The 25,447-nt window shown below is 57.3% G+C and overlaps 1 protein-coding gene across 1 annotated transcript; it reads right to left on the bottom strand.

Annotated features, from left to right (window-relative positions):
* Positions 1–1,054: 1,054 nt before the first annotated feature.
* On the bottom strand, positions 1,055–5,365 carry LHX1 (LIM homeobox 1). Its single transcript, XM_072882269.1, has 5 exons — positions 5,196–5,365; positions 3,498–3,724; positions 2,868–3,145; positions 1,965–2,130; positions 1,055–1,434 (listed from the first exon to the last, which is right to left on the bottom strand). The coding sequence occupies exons 1-5, from the start codon at positions 5,363–5,365 to the stop codon at positions 1,055–1,057; spliced, it is 1,221 nt and encodes a 406-aa protein (XP_072738370.1).
* Positions 5,366–25,447: the final 20,082 nt, after the last annotated feature.

Raw genomic sequence — 25,447 nt, 5'->3', positions numbered from 1 at the left:
TGGTGCAAAGCACCTTACAGTATTTGTGCTATATATTTACTTTATTTGGCAACTGTCTGGGTTTCGTGGGGTTTTTTTTTCTTTGCCTTCTGTAAACAACACCTTTTACAAACTAGCACAGTGAACCACAAGCCCTGCAATCTGTTAGAACATCTACAGAAAAGAAAAGGAACTATTTTGGTTGGTTGCTCAAAATCTTTTGCTTTTGAACAAGAGGTTCTAAAACAGGATTTATTAGTAAAACATTGAACTCCTGAATTTAACATTAGACGTAAACAGTTGACTGTTTTTAGTTCAATAGAGTCTTTTTGTTTAGCTTTTCTCTCTCTGTGAAGGTAGAATACTTTTTGTTTGTTTGTTTGTTTTCAAGTCATTTTCGGTAGAGGTCTGGGTGGTGACCTTGGCTATGATGAGGAGGTTTTGTACGTGTAGCTTTGTGAAGGTAGAAGAGTTGGTGCTGAGGGCTTAACACTTAGTTATTTGTTATTTTGGAAAACAAAACCAAAAGAAAAGGAAAAAGAAAGTTGTCCCACCTGATAGTCTGCAGGCTGAAATGGCTGAAGCTAAAAAGAGTTTCTTGTTGTTGAACTTTCTGAGAGACAAAAATTAACAAACAAATTCATAATGCCAGAACCATCCTTAACCGGGAACGCTAGAGTTCTTGAAGCTTTTTTCCCCCTTTTCTTTGACCTTTCCTTCATTCAATTATTAATTTTTTAAATGAGAAGTTTCTAAGGATTGTGGCTCTTAGGATGACATCCAACAGGGTAATCAAACTTACGCCATCCTACGGCATGGCAGCACGTTACTGTACAGCTTCACCAGTTTCTTTGTCAACGGTACAAAAAAGTCCCCTTGCTTGTTTGATACAACCGTAACATGAAGATTGTCCTGGTCTAGAGCAAAGCTTGCCTTGGAGCGATTTGGATTCAGTTCGTTCCCAAGGTAATATTGTCTTAGGGCAGGAGAGATGTTATATTTATTCATTTCTGTACACCATAACAATAAGCAGACTAGATGATCATCACTTACTTAGACCCAGTTCGTTTTAAAGCTACCACACAGCTGCTTCATTCATTTCTGGTGGATGTGACAAGTGATTGCCATAGTTAGCACCACCGTTGACGGATATCGAAGAAAATGGAGGGCTGGGGCCAAAAACTTCCGCGGACATGGAGTGCAAGGACCCGGGCAGGTTGGGTTCGGGGCTGGGCGAGTCTCCGGGGGGGTGCGACATGATGTCAGTGAAGCGCTGAGCCTCACTGGAGGGGTGATGTCCGGGCAGGGGGTGATCCATGGCCCCCAGGGGAGTGCCTGACGGCCCCGAGGAGGGCACGAAAGGGAGATCCACGGGGGTCTGAGCTTGAGACGAAGGAGGTCCTTGCGGGAAGAAATCGTAATTGCTTCCAGGGCCGTAATACTCGCTCTGATAATCTGGCGGACGAGGAGAGACAGAGGGAAGGTAACACACGGGCAAGGCGACCGAGTGGCAAAGACACGAGAGCGCGCTTTGACGGCGGGTGCCCCCAAACGTCCCCCAGAGCTCGCGGAACCCGACGGGGAAACGTGCTGGCGGCCCGGCCGGGCTCCGGCCGATTCCCGGGGCTGCCCTTCCAGCGCAGCCCCCGCCCAGCACCGGCGGCACGGCCCGGCCCGGCCGGCTCTGCCACAACGCCCGGCTCCCGGCGGCAGCGCGGCACCGGCGGCCGGGCGCGGGGGAGCGGTCCCCGCCGGGCTCCCAGGGAAGCCGGGGCTGCCCGGCCGCGTCCCCCGGCGGCGGGGGCGGGGGGGGGGAGCCCGCCGCAGCCCCGCCGGCTCGGACGGCCGCGGCACGGCGAGGCGGCCCCGGTGCCGAGCGGGGAGCGCGGGCGCGGGGAGCGGGCGGGTGCCCAGGCGGGGCGGCCGCGGGAAGGCGAGGGGCGCCGGGGGGACACGGGGGGGGGGGGGGCACCCGCGTTACCCACCTCCGTAGAAGGAGAAGGGCCCGTTGGGGATGAGCTCCCCGGGCTCCAGCCGGTCCACCAGCGGCCGCATCCTGCGCGGGCTGCGGAAGAAGGCGTGCCGGCGGGCGCCCAGCGCGCTCAGCTGCTTCATGCGCCGCTCCTTGGAGCGCCGGTTCTGGAACCAGACCTGGGCGGGCGGCGGGAGAGGCGCCGGTCACGGGAGCCGCGGTCGTGGGTGGCCCCGCCGCCCCGCGCCTCCCCCGGCCCCCGCAAGGGACCATCCCCCCCCCCCCCCCCCCAGGGCTGCGCCTCTCCCGGGCTCTTTTGTTCGGGTGCGAAGGCGGGGGGCCCCGATCCGGCCCCGATCCGCGCTCCTCCTCGCCACAAACGGGGCCGAGCCCACGCGTGACAGCGGCCCCACGGCCGGCCGGCCGGGCGCTCCCCGCCGCCCGCAGCTCGCCGGCTGCAGGTCAAGAATGATTGAGTTAATTCTTATTACCCTGACAAGATTACTCCTAATTACCCTCACACTGCGACTCTCCAATCTAACCTCGTCTTTAATGGTCCTTTAACCCCCCATTACCCCCAGCGCTGCGGGTTTATAAACCTTTTAATAATTCCAGCGCATTGTCATTCTTATTTATCCATTAACCCCTCACATTTACGGTTATTAATTCCGATACCATTTACTGCTTCTTTAGGACTTCCTAAAAGCAACCCGCGGCTCTGCCCCTGCCGACCGGCCAGGCCCGGGGGGGGGGGCGGCCCGGGAACAACGATTTAAAACGACGGCGGGGCTTTCTCCGGCCCCGCAGCGCGGGGGCTGCCGGGCACCGGCCCCTCCAGGCCGCCGCATCCCCCGGAGCGTGCGGGGCGGCGGCGGGGCCGCGCCCGGTGCCCGGTGGCCCGGGGGGGCCGCGGTACCTGGATGACCCGCATGTTGAGGCCGGTCTCCTGCGCCAGCTGCTCCCTGATGTGCCGGGTGGGTTTGGGGGTGGCCGCGAAGGCGGCTTTCAGAGTCTCTAGCTGTTTGGCTTTGATGGTGGTGCGGGGTCCCCGCCGCTTGGCCCCCAGGTTCTGGTCGTCGTTTTCGTTGCTGCCCGTCTCCTTGTCGGACACGTTGGCGCTTTCCGAGTCCTTGGCGTCGTCCTGGGAGGGGTCTTGGGAGTCGGGGGACAGGCTGGGGTCACTGCCGGTGGTGGCTGGGCGAGAGCAAAGCGGGTCAGGCTCAGCCGGGGGGCGGCCGGGGGGAGAGGAGAGGGGAGGGGAGAGGAGAGGGGAGGGGAGAGGAGAGGGGAAGGGAGAGGAGAGGGGAAGGAAAAGGAGAAAGAAAGGAGAGGAGAAAGAAGGGAGAAAAAAGGGGAAGGAAAAGGAGAAAGAAAGGAGAGGAGAAAGAAGGGAGAAAAAAGGGGAAGGAAAAGGAGAAAGAAGCGAGAGGAGAGAGGAAGGGAGAGGAGAAAGAAGGGAGAGGAGAAGGAGAGCGGCTCTCACCCCGTGGAGAAGCCGGGGCCGAGCGCATCCCCGCCCCGCATCGCCCCGGCCGCGCTCCCTCACCTGAATGCAGGCTGTTTTCTTTGGCAGTATTGCTGTTATTTAGGTAATCTTCTTTGCAGACAAACTTGTTTTCGTCTATGATGTAGAGCTCCTCGCCGGTGGAGAGTTGCTTGTTACACATCATACACGTAAAACAGTTCAAGTGGAACACTTTGCTCCGCGCCCTGCGGACCAGGTCGCTGGGGGAGATGCCCTGGGCACAGCCCGCGCACTTGGTCCCGAAACACCTGCGGAGAGAGGCCGGGCAGCGGGTCAGCAGCGCCCGCCCGAGCCGCGGGGCCCCGCCGAGAGCCGCCCGCAGCCCGGCCCCGCCGGGCGAGCGCACCCGCCGCATCCCCGCGCCCTCCACCGCGGCCTCCGCCCGCCCCGGCGAGCCGCGCACGCCGGGCCACGGGAAATGAAACGACCCCCAGCATCCCTCCAGGGCGGTCCCCTTGCCCAGGAGCGAACGCCTGGAGTGGGAGCTTAAACAGAAAAAAAAAGAAAAAAGGACCCATCTGGGCAGAGGATGGAGTGCCGCGGGGTTAAGCGAACACCGGGGCCGCGCTGCCCCGGGTCTCCCCTCTGCGCCCCGAGACGCCGATTAACGACGCTCCGACAAACGTTAAGCAGAAATTCTTACGCGCTATCAATCGGTCACGGCGGCGCCTTGGCCGGAGGAGCTGCCGGTAACGGCTCGGCCGGCGCGGGGGAGCCGAGGGCCGGGCGGCGCCGGACCCGCACCGGGGCTCGGTGCCTCCAGCGCTCCGCTCCGGCCGGGGCCGCGGCGCGGGGCCGCCGGCAGCCGGGCCCGGGGAGGAGCGGCCGCAGAGCGGCGGGGCTGGGGGCAGCGCTCCGCCGCGCCGGGCGATGCGGTGTGCCGGTGTGCGGCCCGGGCGGGAAGGGCTCCGCGGCCGTCGCGGTCTTTGCCGTTGTTGCCGGTGTGCGTGCGGGGCCCGGCCGGGCAGGGGCACGGGCGGCCCGCTCCGGGCCCGGGATTTATGCCGGGGCCCGCCGGGGAAGCGGCGGCGAGCGAGTGCCGGTACCCGCTCCCCGCTCCATCCATCGCCGAGGGCGGGGGGGGGGGGGGGGGGGGTCGCTGCCCTCCGGGGCGGCCTCGGCTCGGTTTGACGGGAGGCGCCGGCCCCGCGGAGCCGCGCACCGAGCCGCCGAGCGCCGCCGCGCCGGGCCTTCCCCGCCGGGAACAAGGCCGGGCTCCGGCCCGCGGAGCGCTGCGCTCACGGCCGCGGAAAGCCCCACCGGGAAGCCCCGGCAAGTGCCGCTGCGGCGGCGGCGGCGGGGTCGTCCCCGCTCCGCAGCACCGGGCCCGGGACGGCGCCCGCCCGCCCGCAGAGGGACCGGCCCGAACCGCTCCCGCTCCGCCGGTCGATAGTTCCGAGGCAACTTTGGGGAACTGGAGCTCGGCCGGTGCCCGCGGAGAGCGGCCGGGCCTCGCCCTGCGGGCCCCGACGGGCCGCCCGCGGGCCCTTCCCCGGGCCTGACCCCCGCCCGCCCCGCCGGGCCCCCGCGCCCGCCCCGGGAGATCACCTGGAGAAACAACGCCGGTCTGGGGGGGGTGCGTGTGCGTGGGGGGGTGGGGAAGAGGCGGTTGCGGGTCACACTGAACAGCAGGGGAAAAGAAGAAATTAAAGGGAAAAGGGGAGATGAGAAATGGATGCAAAGGAGCTGCGGCTCCGGGCGGGGGGGTCCGGTACTTACCGAAAGAAGTCGTTTTTGCAGTAAAGCTTGCCTTCTCGCGAAAAGCATTTCTCTGTCAAATTGCATTTACATTCACAGCACTGAACACACTTCACATGCCAAGCCCTGTCCAGTACATTCAACAAAAACCGGTCCAAGATTGGCCTTTTGCAGCCTGCACAGTGAACCATTGTCTTTGGTTATTTCTGAGAGTGGGGGGTATTGGTTTCCCAGATGTCAAGCAAAAAAATAAAAAAATTTTTAAAAAAATTTAAAAGACGACAACACCGGCGTAGATTTGCTTTTTGTGTGTGTGTGTGTTTGTTTAAAAGCCTTGGAGAAGTGAAGGAGGAGAAAAAGAAAGGGAGGAAGAAAAATCTTCGTTCGAGTGTCCTAGGAGGGATACACAGGAGAAACCACCCACTGCCCGAGGAGACCAGCGCTTCGACACAACCGCAGAATCCCGGCCGCTACCAACCACGACAGCAACAACAATAATAATAATAATAAGAGTAACAATAAAACAACAACGACTATAAAGATCGGCGCCCATAAAAATTAAAAAAAAAAACAATTAAAAAAAAACAACGCCAAAAAGCGAGCGTGATGAGTTTTTTTTTTTTTCTCAGGTCTGAGGTAGAGCAGTCAGGAGTCAAAGTGCTTTTCCCAAAGAGAAATCAAAGGAGGGAAAAAAAAAAACCAAAACCAAAAAAAAAACAAAACCACCAAACCAAAACCAACAGAACGAGACATGGAGCCCCGGCCGCGCTCAGACGGGCTGGGGCTGCTGCCGCGGCGACATGGCCCTACGCGCCGCGGAGCGGGCCGCCGTCCTTACGCGGGGGGGTGGGTGGCTGGGTGGGGGGAGACGCTCCGCAGCTCCTCGCTCCGTCCCCTCTCTCCTCTCTCTTTCTCTCTCTCTCTCCCTCGACGTCTCGGCGGTACCGTCGCGCCCGGCTCCTACCTACCCCCGCGCACCGCCCTGCGCGCTACCCGCGGCGGCCGGCCGCGTCCCCGCCGAGCCGGCGCGGCATCGCCCGGCGCTGCCGGCTTTTTGTTCCGCCTCCCGCGGTGGCGGCGGGCCGGGCCGGGCCGGGCCGGGCGCGGAGGGCAGGGCAGGGCAGGGCAGGGCAGGGCAGAGAGCGGCGCTGCCCGCGCTGCCCGCGCCGTCCCGGCAGCGCAGGGCGCTCTGCATGTTCCCGGCAGCCCCGCGGCCGCAGCCTTATGCACCGCGCGCAGACGTCACCGCCCGCCCCGGCCAATCGCCGCCGCCGCCGCCGCCCCCCCCCCGCCTCGCGCCGCCGCCGGACGGGGCGTCCGCGCCCCTTTATAGAGCGCCGGGGCGCCGCGGCCGCCTCCGCCCGCACCGGCCCGCACCGCACCGCGCCGCACCGCACCGCGGAGGGACGGACGGCCCGCTGCCGCTCGGGCCCGGCCGAGGCGCGCCCTGCTCGGAGGCGGGTAGGTGTGGCGGTGCGCGGGCGGGCGGGAACGGGGCCGCTCGTTGCGGGTCTGGCACCCCCATAGGGTTACGCATCCGTTATGGGCACCCGCCGGCCGGTTTTCCCGCCGCCGGCCGGTTTTCCCGCTGCCGACCGGCGCAGCGGCTCGCTGGGAAGCGGCGTCAAACGAGTTCCCGGTTTAGCGTGGTTTCCCCCCATCTATGAACGGCGGGCCCCGGGGGGGGGCGGGGGTGAGTGCGGGGGGGGGGGGGAGCGGAGCCTCCCGCGGGGCGGTGCGGTGCGCCTCGCCGGGGAAAAACCCGCGACGGCTCGCCTTTCCCGGGAGGAAAGGTGCGGGCAGGCCGGGAGCGCGGCCCGGGGCGCTCCGACGTGCCCGGACGGGGCCGCGCCGGCGGGGAGGGGGCGGCGGGCCCCGCAGCCGCCCGGCCGCCGCGGGCAGAGGGAAGGCTCCGGTCACTTGGCAGTGATTCCGTTGCCGGCGCTGGCAGCGCCCGTCTGCGGCCGATCGTCACCGGCCGCCGCTGATGCACTACTTTTTTCTTTTTTTTGGCAAATAAAAATGCATTTGCTTTTACCTTCCAGGGGTCGGTCGGTCGCCGGGGCGGTTAGGAGGGACGTGATTTCTCTTTCCTTCGCGCTTTGCTGCCCGGCGGGAGCTGCCGCTCCGGGGAGGTGTCGCCGCCCGGCAGACGCGGGCCGGGCCCCGGGACCCTCCCGGCCCCTCCGCGGCGGAGCCCCCGCCCTCACCTTCCCCGCGGGCTGATTGATCTGCTGGCGGGGAATTAGGAGGGAAGCGGCGGATTAATGGGCCCGAGCGTGTCCAAGGGTTACGCACACGGCTGCCAGCCGGGGCCGGGCGCGGCGGGGCGCGCACCCTGCGCGGCCGCGGCTGTCCCGGGCGCGGGGGTCGGCGGAAGCCCGCAGCACCCCCCGCCCTTACCCGCAGTCCGCGCTCTCTTTCACGTCTGTTTTCCTCGTCCTTGAGGAAGAAAAAAACAAACAAAAAAAAACAAGTGGGGGAGGAAGAAATTGGGGAATAAAAAGGAAAACGGCGGCAGGCGGATCCCGGCCGGTGCCGGGGCGCTGAGCTGCGGCCCTGCGGCGGGCGGGGGTGCGGAGCCTGCCCGGGCCGGGAGAGCCTGCGGGCCGTTCTCGGGGCTGTCCCCGGGCCGCGGCATCGCCTCGGTGCTCTGCGGGTGTTCAAAGGCCCCGGGGCTGCGTCCGCGATTCCCCGCCCCCCCCCCCCCCCCCGGTCTGTGCCCCCGCGCCGGGCCGGAGCCCGGCCATCACCGCCCCGTCGGGGCCGCGCACCGGGGCGCGCAGGGCTCTCCGCGTCGCTCCGCGTCCCTGCCCCCCCTGCCCAGCTGTTGGGTCGCTTTTCCGCCGCTTGCGGGGATCAATAGAGCCCTGGGCGGCCCCCGCCCGCCCGCCCGCCCGGTCCCCCCGCATATGGGCCGCTTCTCATGCGGAGCGCAGGGGCCGAGGCGGCGCGGGCGGCCCCGCTCCGCCGCCCGGGAAGGCGACAGCTGTGGGCTGCCGTCAGGGGACCTCTTCCCTTTGACTGCGGGCCCCCAAGTGACATGTGTTGGTGGGGATGAATGAGGGGAAGGAGATGAGCATCTTATGTCCATCAAGCACCAGTTTTTCACAGCGATTTCTTTTTTTTTTTTTTCTCCTTTCCCAGGCGTTAGCGCAAGCATCTGGTTATCCCCTGCCCCCCCCCCCCCCTCCCGCCCCGCCGGCTCCGCGCCCGGCCCGGGGACGCCGAGGCGGGCACAGACCGCTGTGCCCCCCCCCGGGCTGCCGGGGGTGTGTGTGTGTGTGGGGGGGAGCGGGGCCCGCCGTCCCGGGGTACCCGTCGTACCGCTGCGGTGGGGCGGGCAGCGCTGCTTTACCGGCGGGGCTCCCCGCCCTCCCGGCCCGGCACACGCACATCCCGCGGAACCCCGCTCCGGAGAGGCAGCAGCGCAGGCCGAGGGGGGCTGCTCCCCCCGGGCGGGGGGGACCGTGGGGTGCCCTGGGTCCGCCTCGCCCCCCCCCCCCCCTCGGGCACCCCGACTCAGCGCAGGCGTTTGAGAGGCGCAAATGCCAGCGCTGTAACAGCAGGCTCCGAAAAGAAAAACTCGGCAACCCCGGCCTCCCGCGGGCCTCCTCTGCCCCGCGGGACAGGCGTGTCCCGGCGTGGGGCACCCACGGGCCGGGGGGGTCCGCGGAGCCTGGGGGGAGGGAATCTCCCCCGGCCGCGGGGATGGACGGCAGGGCAGCACCCGGCCCGCCGCCCCCTCCCGGGGCGATGGCTCCTGGTTGGGGTTTTTTTCTGGTTTTCATTGTGTTTTGCGATTCTCCCGGGCCCCAGCCCCCGGCCCCGGCGGCGGGGGGAGCGGGGCGGCGGGGCCGAGCCCACCCGCACCCCGGGGAGAGCCGGAGAACCGGCCGGCGTGTTTCAGGACCGAGCAACCCCCCGTCCGGCCCCGGTGCTGAAACAAGGGAAATTAAAAGAGTAAAAAAAAAAAAAATTAAAAAAATCAAATCTATTTTAAATCTAATACAGAAGAAGAAAAAAGTCCCTTTCAGGCGAGATGGAATTTGCATTTTCTTGGTGTCGTTCCCGTCTTTTTAGTTAAACATCACCCTGTTTATCATCAGCCTTTCTACACCGCTGCGCTCGGTAATGGGATTTTTCTCTCCTTTACGGGGCACTAGTGCTGTACAAACACCGGAGCCCGCTCGTCCCGGGGACGAGCCGGTGCGGTGCGTCCACGGCCGGCGGAGCTGCGGGGACCGCGGCCGGTGCGGTGCGGTGCGGGGCATCCCCCGTCCCCCGCCGGGAGGAACTTCCCTCCCGCCGGGGCACGGACATTTTCTCTGCCGTGTCAGCACTACGCTTTCCCTCTTTCCCCATTTTTTTTTTTAATTTATTTTATTTTTTCCCTCCTTCTCAACGTTTCACAACCATCGCGCGGGGGATCTTTGATGCCACCGGGCTTTAAGCGACCGGCGGAGCCGCTCCCCAGCCCCGCCGTGGCCGGCAGCAGCCCCGACGGGGCGGGGGGGATGCAGCGCCGAGCCCCCTTCTCCGACCTCTCCGCATCCCGGTTGAACGCTGCCCGGGACGGCGGGGGTCCAGCCCGCGGAGAGACTGGGGGGGTCACACCTCTCCCCCCTGCCCCGCTCCCCCCCCCCCAAACTTTCCCCCGCAGGAAGCTCGCCTCCGCTTGATTAAATCTATATGCGGTTAATGCACTAAACAAATATTGAAGTTCAGATGTAATTAAGCCTGTAGAACATCCCCGCGCAATAAACCCATTGCTGGACAGGATCCATGGCTGCGCGCCGCGGCGGGTTTGTTTTAAAGAAGCTTGCAAAAAAAAAAAAAAAATCTTTAAATTATGTATTAGAGGTTCCCAGTTGATTCTGGCCACGCTCGGGTCGATGCTGAGGGTAAACACGCCCGGGCGGTCCCGCACCGTCCCCGTCCCCCCCCCCCGGCTCCGTTCGCTTTTTCCCTTTTCTTATTGAATTTTTCCTGCCCCCCTCCCGGCTTGCCTTCCACGTCGCTAAATGTTGTCGCTTACACTCCAAGCTCATGCATTGTTTATGGGAAATATAGTTAATAAATAATTACAAAGCCGAGGTGTGCGTCTCTGCCTTTGACTGAGACGGGAAAAGCGGCCGGGAAGGGGCCGGCGGGGCCCGAGCCCGCCCGGGAGCGGGGCCCGGCGGGGCGGGCGGGGGCCGGGCCGGGCCCGGGGAGCCCGGGGTGGGGGGGTGCGTGTGTGCCAGCGAAGGGGTTCCTCCGGGTTGTTAAAGGGCAGATAAAAGACGAATAAAAGAGAAAAGCAAGAAAAGTAAGGAAGGGGCGGGGGCGGGGGAAGACTGTAAAAAAAGAGGGTGAAACAAACCCCGGGAGGACGCACCGATCCCGGCTCATCCATCTTCATTGTCTCCGTGTGTGCAAAAGCAACTCCAGTATAAGGAAAAGCCACTATCAAAGCCATGGCTTTATTTTATATCCTATAGATCAGGAGGGAGGCAAAGCTTTATTTTCGCCCAGAGACAGATATTTTATTTCTCTCTTACGGTTTTATGTGTGAGAGATGTCAAAAAGGTAAAATAGATTGCTAATGCATAGGCAAAACGAAGCTGTTTTGGCATGCTCTGTGTCATGAGGTCTCCCAGGGAGAGCGGGCTGGGGATTTAGGGCTGATGGGGGACTCGGGGGGATTGCCGCTAAAACATCTCTCTCCATAAATCCAGCCGCTTGGTCACCTCGATAGGGAGAGCGAGCTTTAAAGGGGAAGAGTCGGAGCGCGGCGGGAAGAGCGGGGACCCCCGGCCCGCCCCGCCGGCGAGGCCCGGAGCGGCTCCGGGGGGTCCCGGTCGTCCCTCCCGGCGCGGGGGACCCGCCGCAGCCGCTCCCGCCGCACGAAGCCCCCCGGCTCGTCCCGCCCCGGGCACGGCCATCGCCCCCCAAGAGCCCCGCTCCGGCGCACGCCTCACCCGATTCGGGTGTTTTTCCCCCCAGAAGAAGCAGGCAGCCCCCGGCCGTCGGGCTAAACCCGGCGGCTCGGCCCCCGGCCGCCTTCAGCCGCAGCCCGCTGCTCCGCATCTGCCTCTCCACCGCAGCCCGGCAGCGGATTTGCAACGACCTTTTGCAAAGTTAAAATATATCTCCCCAAGCTGCAACAATTTTCATACTTTTTGACCTCGGGGATTTACTTAGCACGTTAAGTTCAAGGCTCAGAAGCCCAAGGCTATTACTCATTTAGGCACTCCCACCACCACCACTTTTCACCACATATTTTATCATTTGACTTCCTGGCTTAAATTCATGTTATGGCAAATAATGGATGGTAATACTTTCCCCCTTCCCCATGTTAATTGTCTTGTCTGACAACCTCCGCATTTGAAATGATTTAAAGCAAACAACGGTGCAGCGAGAGCGGGAGACAAACCGGCACAAAACGTCTGCCGGAACCCCGCAGCTCCGGCTCTTCCCTCACAAGTTGGTGGCTGGATCTGGGGGCCGGATCCAGAGCACAGCCAGGGCCCCCCCGAAAGCAGCACCCAGCGCTTGCTGGGGTCACTGCGGTGCTAAGGCAGCTTCTCCCCATGCCCCGCAGCCCCCCGGGTGCCGCACCACCACGCTCGGCCCTGCCCCGGGCCCCTCTGGCTTTGCTGCCCAAAATACTGCTCTTCTTGAGGTGACTGAAATGAGGAAAAAACCCCATAGTGCTATTTGCAAATTAAAAAAAGCAAGGTGTAGTTGATTAGCAAATTAATTATTTCAGTATCCCCAGGATTATATTGTTTTTCTAAGTTCTGTGGGCCTGTGTGATTTACTAATTTCACAGTCACTGAACTTCCCTGGCAGTGAGAGTCAATCTCATCCACCTATCTCACCCGTATATGCGATTCTGTGCAGAGGCGGTGGGTCTGGCGGCAGTGTCGGAGGGAAGAGGGTGTCCAGACCTTTCCCCCTGCTCCCGCTGCTGACCTGCTGCGTGACTCTGGGCAAATTCTTTGTTTTTCTTGTTTCTGAAGGTCGACAGTACCTTCCTACCCAACAAGAACACATCTTCCTGCTTAGAAAGGAGTAACTGCACGGCCTTTCCTCTACTGAACACTGCCACTGGCTTCCCATACGTGTCCAGAAAAAGGGCTGCTGCATTATTTGTCCTTTACAAGCAGCTGGAGAAGAGGGTTCCCAGTGTAAGAGGTTTTTTGCCATCAGCAGAATGTCAGCTTTTGGTGTCTGACATCGCCATCGCGCAGAGCGTTTGAGAAAAAAATAACTGAAATCAAACCAAATAGGACTATCCCAATAAAATATAGGGACAATACGCCTGCGCTGGTGGGAAACCAGCACTGCCCTCTGCCTACCTGCTGGAGATGCAGGAGCAGATCTCGGTTTGGGGAGATAAAACAGCATCACCTGGACCAGGTACCACAGCACCACAAACTTCCCTCGCCGCTTGTGAAAATGAATCCAGAGCTCCTGGCTGTATTTATATCTGTCTGCTTAGTCCCGACCTCTGATTAATTGTCTATATATAGATTCTGTAATTTGATACCATGTTACTATATGATATCCTATGTCACACCCTATTTATATAGGCTTCTATTTTAAGGCTTCTGACAGGACGTGGAGGCACTGGCCAGCGTGCCCTTCTTTCTTCCCGCTTTATCGTATGCCCACGAATCGAAGCAGCTGCGTTATGCAGTCTGAGCCCAACAAAGTTCCCGGCTGCCGGGCATCTGCAGCTCAGTACAACATGTTATCTGCCTGGGCCAGGTGGGCAAGAGCCAGGTAAAAGGCAGACGCTGCGTGGGAGCCCGTGGCTCAACGTGCGTGCGTGCCCCTGCAGCGGTGGAGGCAATTAAAGGGGTCACTGGCACGCGCCAGACAGGGCTTGTTAGCACCGCACAGCCCTGCGCCGCTCGTGACACCTGAGCTACTAATTGAGCGTCTGGTTTCTATAGGGTCACCGCTGCACTGGCATTAAACTGGACCATTGCAGTAAGGAGATGTGGCCAAACGTTATTTTATTTAAAAAATGCATGTTTTAAACCCCTGTTACCTTCCCTTTCTTTGTACAGCAGTAAGTGATGTTCCAAGTTGGGCTGTACACATATACAGCTTATTTCAACACTATAGCAAGGATATGGCATGCACAGCCACAATCCCATTGCTCTGAAATGCGTCAATATACCATTTTCAAGATGAAAAAACCCAGATCATTTTGTTCTAGAATGTGAAATTTCACTAGTTTCAGATAATTTTTCCAGGAGAAGCCGGGGTAGAGCTCAGTCCCTGTGAGGGTCCTGCCTGACGATGCTCTGCTGTCCTCTGCTGTGCTCCAGGACAAGTCCCTCATGCAGGACAGAGCCGCACCCCGCCATTACTGAGGACCAATTCTCCATGCTCAGAAGCTCGCTTTAAAAAAAGCCATATAGTTCTAAAAAAAATCATTCCTCAATGTTGTTGTCACTCATATTCCAGCTGGGCCTGGAGATCCTCACCAGAACCGCTGTGTTGGTGAGACGGTGTGGGAGGGCACCGGGTGGGGAGCAGCTTCTCGAGGGTCACCCAGAGATGGGCACAACCCGAATCTCCCAAATCCCACGCGGATGTCACTGCACCCTTCAGCCTCCATCACCCCTCAGCTCCCTTCCTTATCGTGTTGCCTGGTGGATGGGGACACCCCCCCGCCCAGACCCCATCTGCGTTGCCCTCCCCAGGGCTGCTGCAGAGGGCTGGACGAGGCTCTGGAGTCGGGCAGCACCAGAGGGGCCGTCTCGCTCCACAGGGCATCGCCTGCACTGGAAACGTGGCCCCACGACAGCATTATCATTCCGAAGTGGCAAAAATGTCATGCGAAAGGCTGCTTACCCCTGGCCTTGTTATGCCACAGACTGAACCGGTCTTTTTCCTCTTCGGTACTTTCAACGCACGGTTATTTGTTGAACTCTTGGCAGCAGGCTGTTAACATTGCACGTTACAACTTCTCGTGTCAGCTGCCCCCAGAAACACGCACGCACGGTGCTACATAACCAGAATAGCTAATCAGCCAGCTGGGGAGACATCGCCCCGCTCCTCTCCTTACTGGTGGCCTTTGGTAACTTGTCATTGAGTTTGTCACTCACGAGTTATTGGGCACTGAGAACTTCGTATCAGCCAGGCCCCTGTGTGCTCTTCTCATGTCTCTGTATCCACAGGTGAAGGTGGCTCCGGAGAGCAGAGGCCGATGCATCCAACCCTAAACCAGCGTAACCACGAAGGCACGGGAGCTTGTTTTGCTTACAAACAAGTAAACCTTGTTTCAAACGGAGAGTCCCTTATTTATCTACGCTTCCTTCGGGAGCAACCCCAACCCCTAGTGCACAGTTTTACAAAGTACGTTTCTCCTCCCTGTGAAACGCCACTGTTTCCACTGATAACAATAATCTGAAGGAGCTTTCTGTGCTGACCTGCCTCGTGCCGGGAGTGCGGCGATGTCGTGTGCGTATGAAAATGGAAACTTCCCGAGATGTTCAGACTCAGAACCACTGAGTCTGCAGAATTCCCTACCAATGTGGTTTTTGCAGTTGCCGAAATAAACTCTTCATTGCTGTGATTAGTTAATATTTGTAAAGCCTATAAGATTCCAGAATAAATGTCTGAAAGAAATTTGCACGGCTGTTAGATAAATGTGTTAATAATAATGAAGATGGCTGGTGAGAAGGCATCGCTCCTAATGATGTACGATTTATTTCCTTAAGGGTGTGCTAATAAACAAAACTCATCTTTAAAATCTGGCACATTTATTCCACATACGCTCTTCAGATCAAATAAGTTACTCTAACCGCAGCATGGTCTTCCTCTTCTCCCCTCTCTGAAATTGCTCATTAACGCTTGCCGTGCTGGGCTGTTGATTACGAGGACGAGCACTCCTCCCTCCCAGCCGGCACCCTAGACATTCAAACCTGTTGCCCTCGGTCCTGGCCTGACAGCCTGCCCGCTGCCAGCCGGAGGGGCCTTCCAAAGGTCACTTAACCTCCACAAAGGAGCTTGGGCGTTGGTCCTCGTCCCGACCCGAGCTCTGCAGGGAGTCTCTGGACGGATCTCCGAGTCCTGGATCGACAGCACATTCTCAAACCAGCCTAAACCCCCACCAAATTTTATGTCCGTAGGCGGTTATCATTTCTCTTGTAAAACCAGAGAAGCTGTCCCAAAGCTCGTGAAGGAAAGTGTTTCCTCTCACTTCGCAGGGTCAGCCTGCAGTGTTTGTAGCCGCTCCATCACCGTGGCATCTGTGCACAAGGTAAAATGCAGCGGGAGAGCGAGCCGGGCTGCATGCCGACGGAGCTCTGCGGGCGCCTGCCGTGCACCGCGCATAATCTCTGCTCACTGCCGTTCCCTCGGATGTCTTTACACAAAATCAATAAGGTGTTAATTCAAAACAAATCTTCTCTGCATACCTGCAGGAGATTATGTCCCCTGCACAAGGAAGCACGCAGAAAGGTTCCCTTCCCACCTCCGTCCGCAGGCTGGACAAGCAAACACGCAGAGCAGAGTCCTCTGCTTGCTCCAGTGTTTGAGGAACGGTTTAGGGCTCTGTGTGCTCTGGAAAGATGATTTCCTACCGTAGCTTTTAAAACCCCACATTAATATTCTACAGGGCTGGTGCTTCACACGGGAGGGAAATGCCATTTCCAAATACTGACGCGGTTTCCATTCCCCTATTTGAATTCAAGTACTTTCATACGTAAGACACTGCCTTGTTCAGCTTTAAAAATTACGATGGGAAAGCTTTTGCATACCTCCAGTCTACACACCACCACCACGAGCAGCTGTGCCAGCGGGCAGGGTGGCAATGCTCAAAATGAGTCACCGGACACGGACAGGGACAGTCGTGTTCAGGGACCTGATGCTGTCCCGGCAGACTCCAGGACACTGGGGTGGGACCTGGGGTAACTCCTGCGTCGCTGCAGAGCCCCGGGAGGCAAGCGTGCATCGCCTTCGCTCTCCAGAGGAACAGCGAGTGGAGGTAGGCACCAATAAAGCGTCCTGACCCTTCAGTTTTGTGTGGGAATCCCTGTCTTGGACACCCTGGGATCGTGCCGGGGCTGTGCCCGGTGCTTGGTGCCCGGCCGGACACGTGCTGTCCCCAGACGGACGTGTCTGCGGAGCTGGGCTGCTGCTCACTGTGATGCTGCTCACGCAACAAGCTGTAGTAAACTACAAGTGTTTCAAATTTAGAGAGAAAGAGGAGGGAAAATGTTTGAAAACGGCAGTTTGAGAATTAGCAGAAACCACCCTTTTCCTTGGGGTAAATCCCCCCGCCGAGGTCCAGCTTGTGCCAGGGAAGGGCACGAGGCCGGGCCAGGCAGGTCCCGCCGCGGGGCTGTCACCTCCCGGGGCTGCAGCCGCCTTTAGAGCCCAGACCCAGGGTAGGAGAGCGTGCAAATTGCTGCTTCTTGCCCCACGCATCTTGAAAATGCACATTTTTCTTACTACAACTATAGTCAGAAAATCCATCTGTGCAGGTGTGCGCCCAGCTGCCTGCTGGATCCGTCCAGGCTACGGGGTCTCTGGGCAGGGCCCCCCTGCGCGCCGGGGCTCCGAGAACACATTATTCAGCCCCGCTAACACTATAGTCAGCAGCAGCGACAACACGCACGGTATCAACTGCAGCTAAACATGCAAACAGGAGGAGAAGGAAACGTGCAGGTCCAGCGAGGAGAAGGGCGAGAAACACCTTTCACGGGGAAAAATGAGGAGGGCAAAATGCCACCGTGTGTCGGGCGAGACTGTCGCACCCCCGGTCTGGCAGTGCAGCACACGCAAGGCAGGAGCGATGAAACATTTCTTCTAAATAAAGAATTTCCAAGACAAAGAATAAAAATAATCTACAACAGGAAGCCATTTGAAAACCTGTGCGTCTTTTACCGCACTTATTTGTTGCTGCCTTTTTTTTTTTGTGGCTAAAAAATCAACTAAACTCCTGAGTTTTACATGAAAACAAAAAAATATAGGTAAAACATCTATGAAACGGTCATACAACCAAAATATATGCATTAGATGTTAAACCTTCTATCAGAGAGCTCAGCTGGATTTTTTTTTAAATCTGCAAAATATAATTAAAGTGGTGTTGGTAAAAAAAAAAAAAAAGAAAAGGAAAAAAGATAGCCCAGTCCAAACCCTTATAAGGATATTTCAGACATGCTGAGGTTCCTTTTCCATAATGTTAAGCAGACATCTGTAAACATAATTGGAATTTACTGCACACGTGAATAACTGCATATAAATTAGCTTGTATCGTTGGGGTTTAAGAAAGGGCTGCAGGTCCCCCCCTTGTCGATAAGACGACGGCGTTTCCAGTGCACATCCCAGCTCAATTCCAAATGTCAATTTTCTACTTTTTTTTTTTTTTTTGCATAGCTGTTGCCTTGTTACATTTATCATAAAGCCTCTATAGATGAGACATTCTGCTGAATTTTGTACATTTCCAGGTTTGTTTACCAGGCTGATAGTTATTCTTTTGGAAAATGCAGAGTGGTATTGTCAGGGATCGCTTAATATTAATGATGGAGACCCGGGCATCTGAGGGAGCTGAACGAGCACAACTTCATTTCAGCATTCCTCATTTTTTTTCCATATTTTTTCCCTCCCTTCCTTTCCTTTTCTCTGCCTTCTCCTTTCTTATGGGCAGGACCGCGTGAGGCATGGAGCCCTCTGGTCCCAAACCCGCAGGGACCTGAGGCCAGGTCCTGCTCCTCGTCAAGTCAATGGAAAAACATCCAACTTCTACGGCTCAGGATCAGGCTTTTAAGCACCCACTTAACTTTATGCCCGGAGACTGAGAAGTCCTAGTTAAGCCACAGTGAAGCCTGTGCACCACGATGAGGGCTGAAACTCTCAGTGGAGGAAGGAGCCTCCTCCTCCTCGTTTCTTTTTCCATCCTCCTGTCCCCATCCAGGTCCAGTGGAAAGTTGGGAATTCCTTACCCGGAGCGCAGGGGAGGGCAGGAGAGGCACGGGCAGCCCTTGGTGAGTCCAGCATGAAAAGAGGTGTCCAGATGCACGTAATTCAGCTAAAATGAGGATTACTTCAGATTTGCACTGAGTCAGTCAGGAGCAGGATTTACACAGAGCCTTATCGTGTAAAAGCACAATTTTACACAGATTTAGTGAAAACAAAGGGTTGCGCCCACTTTCAGAGCCACACTGACACCCAGCTTCTAGCAGCTCAGCTTTAGGCGGCAAATTTACAGGAGCAAATTCAACTAATCCCACCAGTTTTAAGCAAATATGAGCCTGAAATTAATGGGGTTGAGGTGCCAAAGCACCTTTGGGGCACAGACCCCGGCTGGGGAAGGACCAGGCGGCTCGGTGGCGAGAGGCAAACCCAGGTGGAGAAATCCCTCCCGCCCCAGGATAAACCCCTGGATGAGGCTGCGCCCCTGATCCCAAATCTGTTGAATTCCAGGGAAAACTGAACACGGGTGTCTTTGCATCAGGTGCTCCAGGTTGGTGGAGCCAAGGACATGTTTGGTGGAGCTGGATGGATGCCACACACAGACGGCCGCTGGCTAAAGGTAAATATCAGCGTTAGGCTAGGACACCCGATGAAATTCTGCTCACCCAGGGCACGGGAGAGCCCGCTGCACCAGCAGGAATACCAGCAGTTTGCATTTGAAGTCGTGGGCACCCCAATTAGGGTGAGGTTCATCAGCGTTCTGTGCGTCTGAACCTGCTCTGCCCCAGCCAGGCGGGCAGAGGACAACCCCGTGCCCTGCGGAAGGGGACGGTCCTGTGTGCAGCCCCCGCCGGCAGCCCCCACCCCGGCGTCCCCCAGCCCCTGCCGCGGCACGATCGCAGGCGTTCCCGACGGTCCCTTCTTTATGATAACGGCATCATCAAGTGTGCCCACGAAGTAACCGGGTGATTTATTTCATTGTCACTCTTCAAAGGCGCATTTGTTTACCATCCATCTCTCGCCCCCAGCTCGCCATAAGCTCTGTTTGTTTGGAGGGGGACGTGGGGCAGGAAGCACAGGGCTGTGAACCCATCCCCAGGGCAGCGGCCCCCGCGCCTGCCGCCGTTCTCACCTTGACTCCGAGCTGCCGGAGTCGGCGGGCACCGCCGGCGTGGGGATCCCTGTGGCTTTCCAAGGGATGCTCTCAGAAACGTGTGACCTGGGAGAGCTGACCTGAATTTAACCTCTCTCCGTGCCCCACGTTTAATGGGGAGGGGAGGCGAGAGATATGGCAGCCTGGCCAGAGCCGGCGACAAACTGCCGGCGCTCCTTGGGCCGAAGGAGGTGACACAAGGGGGGAAGTGCCACGAGCCCGTCCCGGCAGGACCCGCCGGGCAGAGCTGCCCTATGGCTCGCTGGGGCTTCGGGCCACACCATATCTTTTTAATAACAAAGGTGCGGTACCTCGCTTCTCCTTAGGGAAAAAAGGAAGGACGAAGAAAGCAAAAATAAGCAAAAATGAAACTAAAAGCTTTTTTCCTTCGTTTTTTTTTCTAAAAAGAAAAAAAGATGGATTTTTGGTCTAAACTTCCCGGCTGATCTGGCCCTACAATCTCACAAGTCACGAATTTTAACCTTGCCAGACCCAGCTAAGCGAGGGAACGGCTCTGCCAGCCAGGTTGAGGCAGGGATCTCAGCCGGTGGAAACCGTCGTCGTTTGCAATCCCGGCACATGGAGCTGTGGCCCCCGAGGATGCCGCCCAGATAATTGCGCTCTCGAGGTGCCGGCAGCGCTCCACCATCTCCCCATCTAATTAAGTGCCAGCATGGATGGAAGTGACGGGGAGGATGAGGAAGGGCTTTGGCATGGCGGTCGGGAGGTGCAGGAGGGACGGGGGGGGGGGACCTGCCCCACGCCTGCCTGCCTGCCTGTGCGGGCAGCAGCTCCTCCTGCCTGCACCTCGCACCGGCCCCGGCGCTGTGCCGGCGTGGCCACGACTCCCGCTCACCACCGAGCCTCCCCGGTCACCCTGGCGTGGCACAATGGTCATTTTATAATTCAAAATTATCGACTAAGCATTTTTTTCCAGGCCAGTCCAATTACTTTCAAACACACCTATTTGATTTTAGTGTCAAAGAGATTTTCTCCCTCTCTCAAGTTGTTTTCACTTAAAAAAAAAAAAAAAAGTCCTGGAGCACCAGGCAGAATAATAAGCAGACTCACTATTTAGTCATAGAATGACCTGAAATTTCTCTGAGGAAACATATTTTTCACTGAAAAATACTGGAAAAATCTGTATGAAAGTTTTTCCTTGGCATTTTCTTGTTTTAGAGGAAACAGGAGAGCAATTTTTCCCCATCACTTCCATAGTTTGTTATTTTTTCTTCCCTCTCTCTGCTCATCCCCAAGAGTTTCCTCCGGGATGGCCAGTCACACGATAAAACAAAAAGGAGCGGGATGACCAAGACATTGGGAACCACCGAGAAACAGGGACACGGCTCAACGAGGAGAAATAACCAAAGTTCTTTTGTTTCTGATGCTTTCCAAATAAATATAAAAATCTTTTAATTCTACAAGTTGACCAAGATAAGCCAGTTTTTAGTGTTTTCCTTGCAAAGGCAAGGTTTCTCAGCTTTCCTGAGACTTGGGTTTTCAGCAACATTTAAGTTTATAGTCCTTAAGAGCTGACTAGATAGCCTGGAGCTGACAAGATTGGGCGAGCCAGAGTAGCCTGCGAGGGGGACTTGGAGGGCTGCGTTTTGTCCCTGGCTCAGCCACTATTCGGCTGTATTATCCCGGGAACGTCACGATCCCTACTCACGACCCTACCACTCCATTGCAGAACGGAAATAAGTTCTCTGCTTCGTATGGGTTTTGTGATTTTGAAGCACAATCCTTTATAAAATGCTTTGAGATCCTCAGATGGAAGTTGCTATAAATGACCGTTGGGCATTCCTTCTTCCCCGCCACCTTCTGTGCATCGCCCAAGTGTGGCTGTTCGCGCTTCACCGTAGTTTGCAGCTGAAACTCTGCCAGCTGTGAGCTGCCAAACCGAGTCCCCTCCGCCTGCCCCGCTCGGCCTGCACAGTGTCGGGAGAAGCCCCGATGGACTTCTCCTTAATTGTGCACGCGGTTTCATAGTCGGAATCAGAACTTATGGTAGGAATTTAATTTCAAATAAAATTCACAAGCAATTTAGCTGTTTTGAAGTCCTGATCCAAACGCTCCTGAAGTCAATGGGAACCTTTCCTCTCCCCAGCATCGATCTGGATAAGGTCCTGTTGTGTCTTCCCTGTTGAACTGGCTACATGAAGAACCTCACTGCGTTTCCAGCTGTTCACATGTGCAACACAGCTGGATGAATAGAGGAAAAAACACTTTGCCGAGAGCGCGAGGGAGATGTACCTGAGCCAAACTCAGAGGCGAGCAGGGAGCGCTGCCGGGAGCTGGCCACAGCACCAGGTCCTCGTCATGGTCAGGGTGCCGTAAACCCAGGGCTATGGGGTGAAGCCAGCGAGTTAATCTGGATTTCCGGGGGTGTGAATGGGAATAGGAGTAGCTGTTCACAGACTTGACTTCACAGCCAAAGTCAGACTAAAGGAAGAGGAGGTTTTGGGCTGAGCTGAGGGTGCTGGTTCATCCCCGAGCGGCGAGGCACGCAGGTCCTGCTGCCACCCAGAGAAGAGTGGGGCGGCCAGCCCAGGGATCAGCACCAACCACGGCAGCTCTTCAAAGCATCCGACCAGCTAAATCAGCGAGGAGGAAGACCGTCTCCTAAAGCTCTCCTAGCCAAAAAAGCCCCGATTTGCAAGATTTTGGAAACCACTGGCCGCTCCAGAGTGCCATTTAATTATTACTAGTAAGAGTATTTGCATTACAGCGGCATCCTGAGGTTTCATCTGGGACGGGGTCACATCACGACAGGAGCTCTTGTGTGTGACAAGAGATGGTCCCCAAACCAGCCCCAGTTCTTAGTCATAATCTCTGTGCAGTTACACTGATTTCTGTAACACCACGTATATTTGAAACACAAAGTTGGTGCATCATTGTTTGCACAACTACTGCGTTAGACAACACAACAGAGAAGAAGGAGAAGGGAGGAGGAACGATTCCCCCATCTCCTAGTAGGAAACTGAGGCACGGGGGACTAAAGATGGAAAGGGTCTGGTTGCTGGACTTGGCAGAGAGCTCTGAGAACCTCTGTCTGCAGAGCTACTGCCACGACGTGCTGGCAGCGCCGGAGGCAGCTGCTACAGCTCCCCAATCCCGCTGTAGCTCCGCAGCCACAAATCCTGTCCTGCGCCGGTGCCGCCCCACGTTACACCGCAGCCCATCCCCGCGCCGCTGCAGAATCACAAGGTGAGCTTGAAAAACCATCAACAAAGGGAAAAAAACCCAGGCGCTGAAGCTGCCACCTCAATTATTGTTTTTTTCTCATGCAGCTGCTAACGCCGCTCGCGTCTGCACGTACAGCCGAGGATCTGCAGCGGGAGAGATGTGCGAGCCCCGTGCCTCAGGCAGGCACCCAGGCCGCTCCGGCAGCCACAGGGCAGCAGCAGCAGCAGGTACGGAGCCACGGGGCGAGGCACCGAAACCCCAGTTATTGCCACGCGCTCTCCTCAGAGGCTTCGATTTATCTGGAGACAGCGGCGCTTTGCTGAATGGCACAGGACAGTGGCGGTGGGGTGTTGCAGTAAATCTCTGGCTTCCCTGTATAGTTTTCTTTTGCTTTCCTTCGCTGTAGTTAATCTGGATTGGGTGTCTGCTTCCACTCCCTGAATTTATGGCAGGAATCCGCTAGAAACACAGGGCTCTCACGCTCATGTTTCGGTGGTCTTTTAGGGCCCGTTTTTACTAGGGCATGGCACATGCTACGGCATCATACTATAAGCAACATAATGGGAACGGCTTACGTTTAATGGGAGAACTTCGAGCTGAGATCCCTGCTCTCGGCCCGTGGGAACCAGCGCCCAGCTCCCACGGGGACACGACTCTCCACCGAGATGCCCAGCGCCCAGCTCCCACCAGGAGACCGGTCCCCGCCGAGACACGTGGCCGAGCCAGAAACCAAAACCTGAGCCTGCCAGTTGCTTTTGTCTGGGTTTTTCACACCCTCCTGCCAACCAAACATTGTGCCAAGGGGTCTGTCGCGTTTAAATACATGGAATTATCTATTACAATGCTTCAATATTTATTACACAGATTTCGCTTTAACTGCTTTGTAAATCATAGCAGAAATAATGGCCTTCCAACTGAGAGTCATATGCTGTAATCAACCAACAGAAAGTCAAGATTGCAATTTAAAGTATAGATTAAGAAGTCCTTATATGAACGTTTTGTTTAAATTAAGAGATGGGACATGACTCAAACAATAAGGCCTCACCAAAGATAATTTTTCCCAGCAAATCAGTCAAGGGTTTAGAGGAGGCTCAGGGGGTGCGAAGGAGCAATCGTGACCTCCCAAGACTATAAATATTTTTTGTTGTCAGATTACTTGAACAGAAGACTCTGCACAGCCAGCGTGGTCTGTCTCTAAACGGCACCTTGGAGGTTTCAGCCGTGCTCGCCCGCCCGGCGGGGCCAGCTCAGCGCGGCAGCGGCAGAGCTGGACACCGAACAGCGTCCTTGGGCCGTGGCCAACCTCCCCCGGGCAAAGCCGCGCCGCCCTCTGCGCGGGCTCGCTCGCGCTCCCCAGCCCCGTCTGTCACATCCTTCCCCGGCCCCAGCACCCCGACACGTGCCGTCTGCTCTGCCTCCAGCACTGGGCGGCTCCGTTTCGACTCCCCGCAGCCGAGCTCCCCGCTACGTCAGCCCGCTTGCGATTGCGAACCCAGCCCTGTCCTGCTGCAGCGTGCTGTCGTGCTCCCGAGCTGTGCCGCTGCTGCCGCTAAACTCATGGCGAGGTATCCAGCTCCTCACTACCACCTCGCCAAACTGGACCGTGCACACATCTCCCAGTCCTGGAGACCTGGAGCCCCTCTGCCCGGAGCAGGAGCCCTCCCTGCCCAGCCCTGCCCGCTCTGCTCGGGTACCGGCAGATCCCTGCCTGCCCTTCACACCCACGGGGGACCTCCTGGACTCAGCTGCCATCACTGTTGGTGCAAGAGTGCAACCCTATAGTGAAGCAAGCAAAACTCAAGGTACATCATCCCCGGGATGGGGATGCCCTGAGGACCTCATGGGTAGGACTTCTCCAAGAGCCTTCTCCTGGTGAGGACCAGAGGTCTGCAGCCCAGTCCCACGCAGAGATCACCGGGCGTTTATGGGCTCGGTTCTTATAAGAGATGACGGTATTCCAGTATTTATGAAGCCTCCTTTCAATAATTGTCACGCTGTTACATTGGTGAGTTTCTTGACAAGTTATTAAATCATAATTTCTAATTTAAATGCCAGCTTTTGGCGTGCATGCCTGCTCAGGATAAGCTCATTTTCATTTTTATTAAACATCACCTATTAAACACAAGGAGAATTTTCTTAGGAATAACAGAAAACACCACAGGTGCCTTATTTCCCAGCTCATGTTGTAATGGTTTCAAATAATTCCCCAAACACATAACCACAACAAGGGAATCGTTATGTGGTTAGGTGAGGACTGAGGTCTGCAAAGACCCTTCTCCGGATGAGAAGGTGCTGGCTGGCACCTTCCCTTGGGTTTTGCTCCTTGCCAGCCCCTGGAGGTGACCAACCCCGCAGCTGCAGGCGTTGCACCATGCCATAAACCACCTCCACCTTCCAAACCTGAAGAGCACTCACATAAAACCAAAGGAAAGCTCAGGACATCTGAGCTAGACACCAGAATCCAAAGCACCCAACTTCCAGAGATATTTCAGAGGCTCATGACATGGCAGTCATACTTCAGTGCCACCCAGTGCTTGGCTTTTCAAGCAGATGGTCAATTAATTATGCTCGTTTGGAGTTTATAGTGCCTGGCCCTGGGCTCTGCATTCGAACCGTGTACCCCCTCGTCGCAGGAACGGTTGCAGTGGCACTGCCGGCTCCGTCCCACCCAGGGTTATCCTCCCCACTCTGCTGAATTTACAGGGCAAGGGGTTGTGTGTCCGTGGAGCCCAGGACTGAGCCCACGGTGTACGGCACAAACCATCAAAAATGGGACGACGCAGCTGTTTTCATCTGAAAACAGGAAGTCAAAGGAAAAGAATAACTCCGGTGCAAGAGACGTGGGGCGAGAGGACGTTCAAAACCATCCCACGGGATGAAGGGTCGTGTACTTGGCTTAGCCGCTTTCTCTGGGCTGGATTTGGTGCTAAAATCCTGGCTTACTTTGGGGCTGATGGGAAAACGAATTACCCATTTCCCCCAAATGATTTCCATCTCCAGACTATACATT

Source organism: Ciconia boyciana, chromosome 17 (genome assembly GCF_034638445.1).
Source record: "Ciconia boyciana chromosome 17, ASM3463844v1, whole genome shotgun sequence".
Lineage (NCBI taxonomy): Eukaryota > Metazoa > Chordata > Aves > Ciconiiformes > Ciconiidae > Ciconia > Ciconia boyciana.
Note: the sequence above shows the minus strand (reverse complement) of the source record. Positions and strands in the feature narration are given on the sequence as shown.

Bases quoted from the DNA above. Each gene is read 5' to 3' on its own strand.
- LHX1 (XM_072882269.1), bottom strand. From the start codon at position 5,365: ATGGTTCACTGTGCAGGCTGCAAAAGGCCAATCTTGGACCGGTTTTTG. The intron at 3,725-5,195 runs GTAAGTACCGGA...CTCTCTCCGCAG, and splicing joins TGCAAAAACGACTTCTTTCG to GTGTTTCGGGACCAAGTGCG. The intron at 1,435-1,964 runs GTGGGTAACGCG...CTCGTCCGCCAG, and splicing joins GCCCTTCTCCTTCTACGGAG to ATTATCAGAGCGAGTATTAC.